The 14,533-nt window shown below is 47.3% G+C and overlaps 1 protein-coding gene across 1 annotated transcript in view; it reads right to left on the reverse strand.

Annotated features, from left to right (window-relative positions):
* The window catches only part of TMEM135 (transmembrane protein 135), a 65,759-nt gene that overhangs the window by 23,060 nt on the left and 28,166 nt on the right, over positions 1–14,533 (reverse strand). Inside the window, exons 7-8 of the mRNA XM_061571239.1 lie at positions 4,303–4,344; positions 476–655 (exon numbers count right to left, since the gene is read on the reverse strand). Coding sequence (XP_061427223.1) covers positions 476–655; positions 4,303–4,344 — 222 coding nt within the window. The remainder of the gene's footprint in view (positions 1–475; positions 656–4,302; positions 4,345–14,533) is intronic.

The raw sequence follows: 14,533 nt of genomic DNA on the forward strand, positions 1-14,533 counted from the left end.
GGCTGTGCACATTTGTGAACGGCAAAGGGAGAGTTGCACGGTTTTAACTACGGGGAGGACTATGAGGAAGGGCCATCGTCACAATGCCTGCTCATAAACATTTCTTCTTTTTTTAGGACACCTTAATTCAAAATCACAATATTTATTTATGCTGGAGGAATCCGATGAGCTATAAAGCATTTTTTTTTTTATCACAGATGACCAGTAGGGGCACTGGGGTCAGATCGTTGCATTGACAAACTTATTTTTAGCTCTTCTTGGTTCTTTCGGTAAAGTCACGTGACTTTACCGAAAGAACCAAGAAGATGAATCCCTGCAGTCACGAAAGCTTTAAATCGAACCACGGCGGGCCTCTAGGTCTGAGCGTGCAGGACGGTGTCCCCGGGCACCACGGCAACGTTTATCACGCGGCGTAAGCCCCCACCCCCCACCCCCGGCGCGCGCATCATTCACAGACGGACCGCGCGCTCATTACAGGAGGCGGACGAGGTAGCGGATGAGTGCCAGGCGGGACGGCCTGTGGCCAGGGATCGCCGCCGCCGCTGCCGCCACCGCCGCCGGTCGCTCCGAGTCGTCGGCACGTGCCGCGGCCACCCGGTCCCCTGTCAACGCCTCGGGGGTGTGGTCCAGCCGCTCCTCCTTGCCCACCAGGAACCTGCGGTGCGCGCAAGCGCACGCGATGACGCGACATCAAGTTCAAGCTCATTTATTTATTTTATTAGGTATAGCCCTGTGAGCCATTCGGCGCTTGAATCGGGTGCAACTGCAACAAACAGAAAACAAAAACATGAACAAGAAAACATCTTAAAGTGACTATGTGCAAACAGAAAATCCAAGAAAAGACAGCAAAATATTGCAGAAAAAGCACCATACACCAACACTGTGTGCAAAAATCGCAGTGGGATGCAAGTCAAACAACAACAACAACCACAAGACAACTTAGATTAAGGCCATCAGTCTAACTCTGTACTACAACAAACAAACACGGCCAAACCAAAAAACATGACGTGGGGCAACCGTTGTCGCACACCGCTCAACGCCGGCGACGCATTTCATTCGACTGATGAGAGGGCGGTATGGTTCAGATTTCACGGATTATTTAAAAGCTGATGTTTTATTTTAATTCAATATACACTTGAAAACACCCACATAAAAACTTTGGAAGTTAACTGATTCCCCCCTCCTTGTTTTGGGGTGGGGGGCCTAACCATTTAACTCTTGGATTTCAGAGTCTCCTAGGAATAATAATAATAGGTAGGTTACAAGGACAATGGGGTTGCATTTGTATTCTATTGTATTCTAGAAACACTGGTCCCTGCCATGAGAATGTGGAGATGAGTGCGAACCCATTGCTGGGTTAAAAACACGGTGATACTTTGGCTCGATCGTATTTACACGCTTCAAATGTCTGCCCATGACCAAACTCGACGGATCTCGACAAATCTCGAAAGCTACGCAGCACTGTGGAGAGAGCGATCACCGTGCAAAACAGCTGTTATAGGTTGCGGGAAGCAGAGGGCATTGCAGAGAAAACCATTGTCGGACTGTGGTTCTATGCTCCTGTGGTCCTACGCTCCCCGCCTTCACCAAGCTGCACTGACCAGCGTGGTGAAGTACGGTCAAATAACCCCCGCAACCAGCACAGCGTGCAGAGGCCATCATCCAGCAGTGGATTGCAATTACTCATCACGGCAGAGGCAGACAAAAACACGCTCGCGGGCACTGAATCTCGGTGGGAACTTGTTGATTCAAAGCGAGGGACCTGCAAGAAGCCTGGGGTACCGTGTAGGTCAGCGTGGGGAGGTTATATTTGCGTTCGCAAACGTAAGGTGCGCAGAGGAATAACTCGAATTCGGAAAGAATTTGGCCATGGGAAATTAACAAAAAAAAATCAAACGCACGGGAACACTGCAGGTGGTGACTAAACGGCAATGCCAGGAAGTGAATTCTTTAAAGGAAACATATTTGTGGTATTTAAGTGGAGAAAAAAGTTTACATTGGCCATTTTGGCTCTGCTGTTTCCATAACAAGCAATGGCATTGTTTTCGAAGTTATATTTAATCATTAAATATGTCTGATCTCCATGTCTGTCCAGCAACAGCAGTCGTCATTTACCATGAAGTGGCAGTGGTGTCATCACAGCCAACGCCTGTGCGAAGCTAGGTGTTGCCTTCCATGCGGTGGCAATGGACAGGGTGATCCATTTATAGATGCCCTACTGATTTTTTTTGTGACCCTATGGTAATTGAATATTGTGAAAGTGATGGGCCCCCATATCTCACAGAGGAGAGTGTCGATAGATGGTTTGCTGTATGCGTGGAGGATATGCTACAAAATGTTTTCTTTTCCGTCTCCATATTTATGCTGGGCGGTGGTTTTGTATTGTTGTAACTTTCTGATCTGCCCCTACTCTGGACAGTTTCAATAAAGATTCTGATTCTGGCCGGCGGTGGCTATGCATGTGGCTTCTAGATTTGAAGCTTTCGTGACTGCAAGGAATCATACTCTTAGGTTTTTTCGGTAAAGTCACGAAGGTAAAAAATAAATAATAAAAGATAAACAATAAAAATAATAGAATAAATAATAGAAATAAAATAACAAATCACGACGTTTCGTCATGTTGCCTCCGAAAACGTCGTGATTTATTATTTTATTTCTATTAATGATCTTTTATAATTAATTTTTTACCTACATGACTTTACCGAAAAAACCTAAGAGTATGCATGTGGCCTTTAAGCCAGCGCTGTGGAGGCAGCAGCAGCGAGGTTCGGTGGATCACCGCACGCACGGGGCCGGATTAAGGCACGGGGGGGAGGGCTTTAGGGGCTGCAGCCCAGGGGCCTCCGCCAGATGAAGTAAAAAGTTAATTAATTTGTGAATGCTGAATTTTATTTGTTGTTAGCTTTGTAAAAATACATTAGATTTTTTCTTTCCTTTTTCTTGGTTCTTTCGGTAAAGTCACGTAGAAGGGGAACAAAAAATATGTTTATTATTTTATTATTTCCCTTCTACGTGACTTTCCCGAAAGAACCAAGAATATGAATCCCTGCAGTCACGAAAGCTTAAAATCAAAATTAATTTTCCTTTTGAAAATATTACTGTAGCCCTTGGGCCTACACAATCTGAATCCGGCCCTGCGCACAAATGTTGTGAAATTCCCTCCCCTCGGGCGTCGAGGAGATGCCCTTACCCTGGCTTGCCAAGAGAAGGCGGTACAGCAAACGTGGACTCATAATTTCTCCCTTCTGTATGGGATAGAGTGTTGCAACCTCGCAGGCGTAGGTTTTCTCATTAATTGACCAAAACAAATCCTAACATGGAGAGGGCAGCACAGCTTTGGGCAATTGTTTGGCAAATGGCTGAACACCTTTGGCTGCTGCTTTTCTGCTTGCCTGCGGTTCCTCGTGCCTCTGGGTGGCTCTCTCTCTCCACGAGCGCGAGCGCTACGAGCTGAAATTATTACTCGTTCTAGTGGGGTATCTGTACACAGATCACACTGTGTAACGTGCACCGTATAGAGCCATCGTGTCCGCAGGTGAGAACACCGCCAACAAGGCGCTGCGCTTTTGAGTGAGGGGGGAAACCTGAGCGTGATCCAATGTATGTCAGTCACAGCCATGGACGAGGCCCTCCCAATGCTGTGTGGGTAATTTGGCCAAACTTGACAAGGCTTGGCGAAAACGGTGCACATAGACGTCGGAGCATAGTTCAGCACAACAATGGATACTGCTGGAACATGCCCATTATGATCTCTCTGGCCAGCTTCCGAAAGGTCCCCTACCATGGCCTCCCCCGTGCGTCAAACGATTCTGCACCTCCGTGGACTATAGTCGTAAAGGGATCTATTCACTCGATATTTTGTTCAACAAAATGCCCAGAAATAACATTGTTCGCGCGCCGATGGCTTTACAAACAAGTTTGGCGATGTTATTAACACTTGAGCTCGGACACTTAATACCCACAGGGGAACTTCAACACGTGCGTGCATTCAAAGGTTCAGAGTGCAAACGGCTTTTGAAATGTGATGCCTATATATATTTTTTTTTAATACCTGACGCGCGAGCACATGGAGCCACTTTGCTCCTGCAAAAGTGAAAACTAACTTCAGGAAACAACCTCATTGTGCCGGATAAGCTAGTCGAATCGCGCGCGGCTGCATCGACTCAAGAGCCGCGCTTTGCTTTTGAATGGTTCGGTAATCTAACACTGGCATTACGAATCCTTCGAGAGCCCGGGTATGTCCAATATATAACTTGTAGGGGATGTCCCTTTGCAACAATGACAAGTGTGCATGAAACCTACTTCAATGCCGAGAATGAGAAGCCCTTGAGACCATCTTTACACCTGCGGGGAAAAGTACAAATACGTTAAAAATTATTATCTTAGGCCACGTAAATACAAAGCAATGTTTATGAGTCACATGACTTGGCCATGTTACCATCATCATCATCGTCGTCATCAAGTCCACTGCCTATGAGTTGTTCATTCCACTGCAGAACGGTTGACTGGGACTTGACAAGTAGATGAGAAACCTGAGTGAGAGGCTGAACATTTTTATTGCGTCTCGGCGCGCACCGCACCAACACAAACTTGGCATTGTGTTCGGGTTTCTATTCTTTATTCGAACGACAGCTTATAAAAGTTGACGAGCAAAAGGCCACGGAAAATGTTTAACCCACTGCATTATTGCACCCCAGTGGATTTCCGACAGCCAACCCTGTCCCAATTCCCCGCTGTTTAGTAAATTGCCGGCAACGTAAGTTGCTCCGCGTTATTTATGGGGGACCGTATTTGAGAGCTGGTCGCGAAAGCGTCGTTAAGTATTTCCAGGTTTAACCTTTTATTGCCGCCCATTTCAAAATGCCAGGCTAATGATGGTTGCGAAGCCAAGGCGATGTGGGTTTAAAGTTACTGTAATTTTAAACGGCACAAAAATCCAACAGCTCTCCTTATATTTCTGGCTTTCCATACACCCACCACCCTTCCCCGTAACATCTCTCACCACCCCCTCTTAATTGCTATCGGCAACATCTGTGATTGCAAGATGTAACATTCGTGCTTCGAGATCCCGTAGCAATCGGGCGTGACATCCTGTGCCAGTGTGACCGCAAAGAAGATGACATCGCACAAGTAGCCGTTTCTTCTTCGAGTTTGATCCCGACGTGCGTTCAATATGTGCCACGGGGTTCGTAGAGCAGCGCACCAACCGCTACACTACCACTCCCACTAATTACACACACACACACACACAGATGCACTTGGCTTGCCATGCTCGATTTAGGTAATTGCCAACAAACACACGAAGACCCCCCGCCGATATAGCCTGAACAGACTGTTGGAAGAAGTGCTGCAAAACGAGCACCTATGAAGGCCGGTCACGGCACTCTAGGGGGTGGGTGGCCAGCACCACGCGGGACCGCCTTTGTCTCCCCAGAGCCAATGTTCACATCCTGCACCAGGTACTCATTTAAGGCCGAGTCGACATCGGAAAAGCCCACGGCCAATTCAAATGTCACTGGTGTTGGCCGTGAGCGGGAATCGGACTCGGGTCGCAGGGTTCGTAGCACCGCACGCCAACTGCTACACTACCGCTCCCCTACACAAAAACAATACACACACAGACACACACACAATGACAAGGGTTTAGCTACGACAAAGCAATTTCAAGGAGGCACTGATGCTCATCTGCTGTTCGCAGCCCTGCAAAAGCCAGTGGTGGAGATTCCACTCTCCCATGGTGCGGGGGCATGTCTATCCGTAGGACGGACAACTGGTGTTCAAGTGGTACCCAATTTATCACGCCAGAGGGATGATGTAAGTATGTTGAACTTATTTCGCAGAGTATGTCGCCAACCGTGCTAATCGGAGGGGCAGGACCTTTGATTTAGTACGGTTGGCACGGTTCAGGCTATGATGAGCAAAGTCGACCCCAAACTAGGAATTGAACTCGTGACCTTCCGACTGCGAGCCGCTTGCTCTACGGCCGAGGCACTGGGCAGGCTAGTTCTGAGCCACACGCGATAACAATGTTGATAGACATGGATATAGCGCCTAAATACAATGGAAACTTGAGACACTATACGTGGGCTAGAAGAGGGAAAGTGCTGACACACATAAACACACACAGGGTGGCGGGAGACCAAAATCCCAAGCTGCTCGCTCAAGTCTAACTGAAATGTTAACTACCTCGCCTGGTATACAGGTCGTGGGTTCCATACCCACGGAGTTTGCGGTGTCTCTCTTTCTGTGGTGTGCGGATTTTTCTCCGGGTCCTCTGGTTTTTCCCTCCACATTTAGAAACATGCATTTAGAGTATTTGGTTGCGATACATTTCCACATGATAACCACTTCAATGAGCTATCAATTGTGGCCAGGTCAACTCTGAAACAGAGCTGTACAGCTCAGTGGGCCTTACCTGATAATAAAAAAAATAGTTTTTAGTTTAACAGTTAGTAGGATAAAAAAATAATTTGATACTTAACCAGGAACAAAAAAAAGCCAGATTATTCATGACAAAAGTTTGTTCTCGTCGTTTACAGAGTGCTAATGAAGCCGTCAAACATCACGGCGCTACGGCGCTGACTGTCGCCCAGCGTCAGGCCAAAACCACCGGGAGACATCGCTTTGAAATCTGAATCCGAAACCGCGTCGCAACCGGCGCAGGGGGAACAAACCCCTTGTGGGCGCCGAGCATGTTTTACACGACAGGGCACGTGCCGGTAACACCCCCGACATCTCTGATCTTTCGCGCTACTGCGGGGCACTATGATTATCGTTATTATCAAAGCGCGCCGTCGGCTGCGAGGCTCGTTGAACACCGCGCGACGAGTTTGATGGCGCTCGCCACCGTGGTGGTGTCTCTGTCACCGAATCGGCGCCCGCCTGTGACCCTCGGGATTTCTGTTCCTCGCGTTTCTTTTGTAATTTTTACGCGCAGAATTTAACCCCCGGGGTCGTGCGCTATTGGCGCTGCGCCGATGGAATACCACACATTTGGATGTTTCGCGCGGCAGTGCAAACCGTTCATCTATCGGAGAACGGCCGGTGGAAGCGGACATCACGGAGTCTGCTTCCGTGATGGCTGCTGGTCCGCACCATAGAGGGCAGCACTTTCCCACCTGCCCTGCCCACCCATGAGGGAAAATAAATGTATTGGCGGTATAAAAAAAATAGCTAAATGTTCACAATTATTATTTATTTTCCCGCAATTCGCAACCCCGGTCAGAAAATCTTGCGGGGTGGTGGTGCGTCAAAATCAGTTCTCGTCACGTCGAAACAGTCGGAAGACGAATGTCAGTTCAAATTGATATTACGGACTGTTTTACGAGAACCGGTGTGTTACACTGCACCGGTGTAACCGCCAATACGTCCCAATGTTCGTTGCCCGACAGTCAAAGCGACATTGACATTTTTCGGAGCTCCAATTTAGCCAAATTATTTGCAGAATCAACGTTCATGTGAATGGGGTATTTTTGTGCTGGTGACCGTGCAGAGATAATCAACTCTCTACACTTAAGCAACCGCTTTTAATCGCTGGCGGCTGCCTGGATTTGAACCCAGGATCTCTATTTATTTAAAACTAAACAAAAAATATTTTACCAGGGTAAATCCCACTGAGCTATGTAACACTTTTTCAGAAGCGACCTGTCTCCCACTAATGATAGCTCAGCGAAATCGGCTTATCACGTTGAAATGTATAGCAGCCAAATACTTAAAAACGCATGTGTCTAAATGTAGAGAGAAAAACAGGAGGACCCGGAAAAAAATTCATGCGACCACAGGGAGAACATGCAAACTGCAGCAGGCGTCAGGGTCGGGATCGAACCCAAGACCTCCTGTATACCAGGTGAGGTAGTTAAAATCTCGCAACCGTGGTGAACCGGCGGTGCCAAGTGCAGCATGCTCTGACCTCTCAGCCACCTGGCCACGTCACAATTTTGATTTCAATCTGGGCATAAGCCCATATCACTTTGCATCCTGGGACACATGTTTGTGCCAACAAGTGTCTGCGGCTCAGCATCAAATTTGTACAATGCACAAAGCTACCAAAGTCAAATATGCCCTCATGTTGCCGGGTGAGTTATCCAAATCGGATGCGCAATGCATTCTGGGGAGACTTTAAGCCATATTGCAATGTGTTTATCCCATCTCTTCGGTAAAGTCACGTAGGTAGACTAAATAAGCTTGAAATCAAAATTTATTAATTTATGTCAAAATCTCAGGTGCGCGGTTAATCCACAACTTGGATAAACCGCACGCGGCTAATCGACTCTACTGTTTCTATCTTTTTATGAAACAGTGCATATCACCTCGCAATCATGTTGCATGATATCAGAAACATGGACATTAACGACGAAATGGAAAGTGTGTAAGGAATGGAAAGTGTACAGAGAGGCATGCAGAGGTTCCAAATTGGAATTAGAATGAGGCAGAAAGAGGAACACCTGCATCAGAGAACTTGCACAAAGTTTGAGTACATCATTATGTCTTCATACACCAGTGGATAAAGCATGGCGAAGATAATAAAGGCATGAAGACGTGCATGCTTGGCAACAAACGCAAATCAGATGCAGCATATTGGTATTCATCCAGCAGTATATAGATCGTGGTTGTTGATGACGATGATGAAGACAAGTGACTTAGGCCTACTCTGGACTCACTCCCGATTCATTATCTGGGGATGTGTGAGGACACGGGCAGGGAAACCAGGCGAGGCAGGCTTGGTCCGAGGGGCACTAGGTCTCAACTATGTTTATGTTTACACAATTAACAAGCTATTAGGTACTCTTTGGTTCTTTCGGTAAAGTCACGTAGGTATAAAATAAAACAAAATAACTACGTGACTTTACCGAAAGAACCAAAGAGTATGGATTCCTGCAGTCACGAAAGCTTCAAATCAAGCTAATAGTATACATTATAAATGCATTTACATCACACATAATCATGCCATCGTCTGTGATAAATAATATATCGATGTCACACACACATAGATCAAGACGCGAAAATTCGCTTCTGCATGAACAGGCACGGAACGAGAGCACAGCTTCGCCGAGCTCGCTCGGTAAAGTGGCTTTCTGGGACAAACAACAAAGTACTCCTCCTCCAAAGGAGAAACTCCAAAACGTTTCTTTCTTTCCCAACCACTCTCCCCACCCCCCTGCTCCTGTTTGAGTCGGAGCCGGCGCGGAGCGAACGCTTGGCTCCATTAGCGGCGACACCTGCCACTCTGCAGAGATCAAACCGAGCGGGGGGCCCTCTTGAGTCTCAAGAGAGCAGGTGGAAAAGGACTCGAGTGTGTTTAGGGCGCATTCCACCGTTACAGCAGTGGAGCATCTCTTTGAGGTGTAGAGGTGCGGCTGAACGCTTAGCTGAAAATGCCCCGCAGAAACGATCGGGGTTGATTGTGGTGTTGAGAAGGAGAAAAAAAAACGGCAGCGGCGCAACCCTGCAATTGCTCGCTCGCGCCACATGCTGGCAGAAGTGGCCCTCCCACTACAACGAACTCAAGAGAGCCGCTCCGGAGGGGATTTGGCTCACGCTGGCACGGAATCTTGGACAAGGTGGGAGTTACCGGCGCTTTAGCCCACCACATGCCACCTGCTGATTTAAACTAAAACAATTTTTTTTACCAGGTGAGCCCCCCTGAGCTATAACGTTCTTTTTCAGAAGTGGCCAAAAATTATTGCTCAATTAAGCGATTCATCACGTGGAATTGTACTGAAGCCAAAGACTCTAAACGCACGCTTTTAAATGTGGAGTGAAAAACCGGAGGACCCGGAGAAAAATCCACGTGATCACAGGGAGAACATGCAAACGCCAAACATGCAACAGGCATCACAGGGTCGGGATCGAACCCACGACCTCCTGTATACCAGGTGAGGTAGTTAACATCTCACCACCGTGGTGACTGCATGCTTTTAAATGTGGAGTGAAAAACCGGAGGACCCGGAGAAAAATCCACGTGACCACAGGGGGAATATGCAAACGCCAAACATGCAACAGGCATCACAGGGTCGGGATCGAACCCACGACCTCCTGTATACCATGTGAGGTAGTTAACATCTCACCACCGTGGTGAACCCGTTTACACTGCTGCTGCGTGGACAGAGGTATGTGGGGGGGGAGGACTAGAGACTTGCATCATTGTTCCAACTGGCGTGCCAGGGAATGAAATTGAACCGGCAACCACTGGACTGAGTCCAGTGTGCTGACCATTACACACGGGACAATACGCCATTGTTTGAACTGCGTGCTTAAACCTATTCCTCCGAAGCCAGTGCAAGTCAGAGATGCAACACTTCACACTCTGCACGATGTGCTATAACGTGGAGACGCCACAAGCTGTCGTGACGTCACAAAGCCTGTAGGTCACCACCAAGGCCGTAGCCATGGAGTCAACATTGGGGGGGACCAAATCTTCCAGGGGGTCCCCCCCCCAGAAAAATATCTAAATTTTAAAACTCATTTCCTGCCTAAAATATAAAAAAAAATTACTAACACATGGGATGGACTTTTATTTCTTTTTAACAATAATGTCTAATAGTGTATTGTATTATATTTCTCTAGATTTGAAGCTTTCGTGACTGCAAGGATTCATACTCTTAGTTCTTTCGGTAAAGTCACGTAGGTAAAAAAATAAATTAAAATTAATAATCACGTAGGTCAAAAATGAAATTAAAATTTATAAATAATTTTAATTTCATTTTTTTACCTACGTGACTTTACCGAAAGAACTAAGAGTATTACATTGCTCTGTTTTTACTTTTATGACGTCACACGCTGTGATGACGTCATAACGCCTGAAGGCGACCGCTATTCTGTACCTCTTGTCTGTGATATCATGTGGACGTCATGACGTCACACGCTGTGATGACGTCATAACGCCTGTAGTCCACCGCTATTCTACACCTCTTGTCTATGTGATATCATGTGGACGTTATGACGTCACACGCTGTCATGACGTCATAACGTCCAATGTCCACGTTCCTCTGGAAGGGGTGAGTCTCACAAATGAACAACTGCTGTTCAATCCCGCCACAAATTGGTGCAAATTTTATCGGCCCTGGGGAGGGGGGGGGGGTTATGGGGATGAGTCAAACCCCAACTAGGATTTGCACTCACAACCTTCCCATTGTGAGTCACTCACTCTGGAACGCGTGACTCTGGGCAGAACGAACTCGCGTCACACATGCAGCATCTCCCCAAGCATCGCAGCTACTTCTGACCACCAGAGACCTAAAACGGGGCACGCGTGCATGTCGCAAGCAATGGCAAGCCAAAGTTTTGACTTTGACTGGAGGAATCCGATGAGCTGTGAAGCTCTCGTTTACAGATGTCCAGTAAGGGGCGGATCAGCAAGTTACCCATCGGCCCAAACCCCCGTTTTTTAAAAATCCACGTTTTTTAAAAACATATTCATCATATGTATCCCATCACGCATTATTCCAGTCAGCTCTTGGCGACATAAAGTTGGCGGAACTTATAACGCTGTCAATGATGATCATAATATAAAAACTGTTCTGGATCATATCTCAACCCAAAAACAGTGCACGCAACAGGCCGCATGTGCTTACACGAAGCTCTGGCGCACACGAGGCTGAAGCGACGCGCGGGCACAACACTGCCGGTGAATTCTCGTCCAAAGTTAAATATCTGTACGGACCATCGAGACTCAAAATCTCCAGAGGTCACAGACTAACCGGAGCCAAAACAAAAAACAGCAGAGCACATTTATGAAAGCAATTCCATCCACTGCTGACAGCAACAATGGAAAAATAAAACAGATGATGAACCAGATAGAAGATGATTTATTATGCTGCATACATTCCACCGCTCCCCAACATTGATAGCTGGTTTAATGAAGCGATGTGTGCTGAAGCTCTCTTAGGACCGCCACACACAGGGATGCATTTGTAGTAAAGAAATGTGTTTCTCGAATGAAAAAAAAAATTCTGGCTGCATATACAGGAAGAAAAGCCACACTTTGGGGATTTCAAGATGGGTTTTTTGCTCATTTTTATTCCAATGATGCTGTTGTCGATAGGTATCATGTCATGAGACCAAATATCCATTTCAAACGCTCACTGAACGGTAAGAGTTCTGTGGGCTGCTAGTGGACGGCCCGCAAAATGTGACGTCGCAGAATCATATAATTATCAGAGCTGGAATGTTTTTGCAAAGTTAAGCGAAAGCCAAATGTAATTCTTTTGTGTGTGTGTGGAGGCCATTGGTTGCTGGGCCTGAGACCATCGCTTCACTACACGCTTGAGAATCCAGTTTGAGAATTTTTACTCTTTGGTTTTTGTCGGTAAAGTCACCTTTAAAACAGTCTGCATCAGCAGCAGGTCATGCTTTCCCACCTGACGACGGACGCTTGTGTTGCGCCCGAAACGTCGTGATTTAATGTAGTTGTTTTCATTTATTTTATTCTATTGTTTACCTACGTGACTTTACTGAAAAAACAAAGAATATGAATCCTTGCAGTCACGAAAGCTTCAAATCTAGAATTTGATAATTTTGGCAAAACCTGAATGCGGACCCAGGATTTCCAGGATCTCAAGTGATGCCAGCCCAACGGTGAGCGACTCCTCACCAGGCGGGCGACACGGCCTAGCAGTGGCACTTTCGCCACTTGTTCTTACATCACAGGATTGTCAAAGATGGCAGCGGCTTGCGGAGGCGTCTGTACAGCAGGGGATTGACATAGAAAACTAATTTCTTTAGAAATGCTTTTTGCGTCGAGTTTGTCGTCCATCCCCCGCACCTCCGATTAGCTAGGTACGGTGCGAAAGAAGTTCAACGTTACACTGTTGCAGAGGTTCACGGTTCGAATTCAGCAGACGCCCTGGTTAATACTGCAGGTGTGTGAAACGTAAAAATACGTGCTGTCTGCTTGCTTCACAGTGGACTTTAATGATCCCCGTGACATAATTCGCGGAGAGCAGCCCGCTGCGTGACAGCGTCATGGTCTAAACGTCCAATTTTGAACGAAAAAAAACCACGAGCAAATTGCTCAATTGTAATGTACACAGCAATCATCGCCACCCCCCCACCCTACTGTAAACACGGCCAGCCACGCTTTCGGTTACACGGGTTAGATGAGTGGGCTTTATATCGTACGCCGCCTTAATGCAAAACACAGGCGAAAAAATGGGGAATTATTTTCACAGATGTCTTCTGACAGCGGAATGTGGTGGGAAAAGATATCTATCCCCCCCCCCCCAAAAAAAAATATAACTATGGAAGGCCAAAAAACCTTCCCAGTTACATCAGTGGAATTTCATGCCCATTTTACAGGAAGTTAACACTTAATTCTCATGTTCCGATGAGACGAAAGAGCGATGTGCATGTGGAGATGAGAACGACACTGGGAGAGACAAGCTGCGCGGCCCAGCTAGGGGTAAGCTCTGTCTCTCTCTTCCCACCAGCCCGTGATAGACTGCCTAAGAGCAGCTCTGAGTCATGAGCATGTCCAACTCAAGGGCAGTCCTCCAATCCTTTTCTTTGTTTTTTTCTGTCAAAGTATGGCGCAGCCCTGCGAATGCCTAGCTCACACCACTGTTGGCGGAAGGGGCCTCTCCCCCCCCCCCCCCCGCTAGATCGAACTCTAGAAGGTATTTGGCCTACTCTTCCACATCGACAGAGACGTCTTGGAAGAGGTGGGTGTACGTACACTTTTCCTCACCGCGCGCACGTGCAACCAAACGATTGCCTGCGATGCACCCATTCGTAGCTGCTGGGTGAGGAGGTGTGGGGAGAGATTTGATAAACTTGCACCGTCGCTTCAGAGATGGAATGGAACACGCGAGCTCTGGATTACGAGTGGCGTGTGCTGACCATTACAGTATGGCAATTAAAAATCACGGGTGTCAGTGGTGGCACGGAGGGGATTCGCACTGTGTTGAGAACCCGGTGACCCGAGTTCGTTTCCCCGCTATGGCTAACATTCATCAACCCCCTCTCGACCAGCATGCAGAAGTACGGCCAAACAACGCCCATGACCAACAATGGCACGGGGGGATGCATTTATCCAGCATTGGATTACCAAAGGGCTATACAATTTTAAAGCAAGATGCAATCAATCAGGCGTTTGTGTTAGAAGGAAACACCAATGCTGTTGACGTCACCACACCTCGCCATCGCTTCCTTCCCTCTGCTAGCTCGCGCAACTCCTGCAGGCAACACCCAACCGCCAAAGGGTTGGTGAATCAGGCAGGCATGTGAAGCCTTCGTGGACGAGTCTAACCGAAGTGCGCTTGAAGCCCACTGGCACCCATCCATGGTGCCCCGGTAGGGGCGGCACAGGTATCAAGGCAATGAGCGCCGATGGCCGACAGCCTCTACAAAATCAATATGGCCGCCATTTCCGAGGATCATCTTAGATTCACGTGGTGATTTTCAACCACGAACACAGAAACCCGCAGACATGCGTAAACCAAAACTAAACTATTTTTACTTTACCAGGTAAGGTCCAATGAGCTATATAGCTCTTTTTCAGAAGTAGCTTGTCTAAATGTATGTTTTTAAATGTGGA

Source organism: Lethenteron reissneri, chromosome 6 (assembly GCF_015708825.2).
Source record: "Lethenteron reissneri isolate LAM-NWPU_2019-01 chromosome 6, ASM1570882v1, whole genome shotgun sequence".
Taxonomy (NCBI): Eukaryota; Metazoa; Chordata; class Hyperoartia; order Petromyzontiformes; family Petromyzontidae; genus Lethenteron; species Lethenteron reissneri.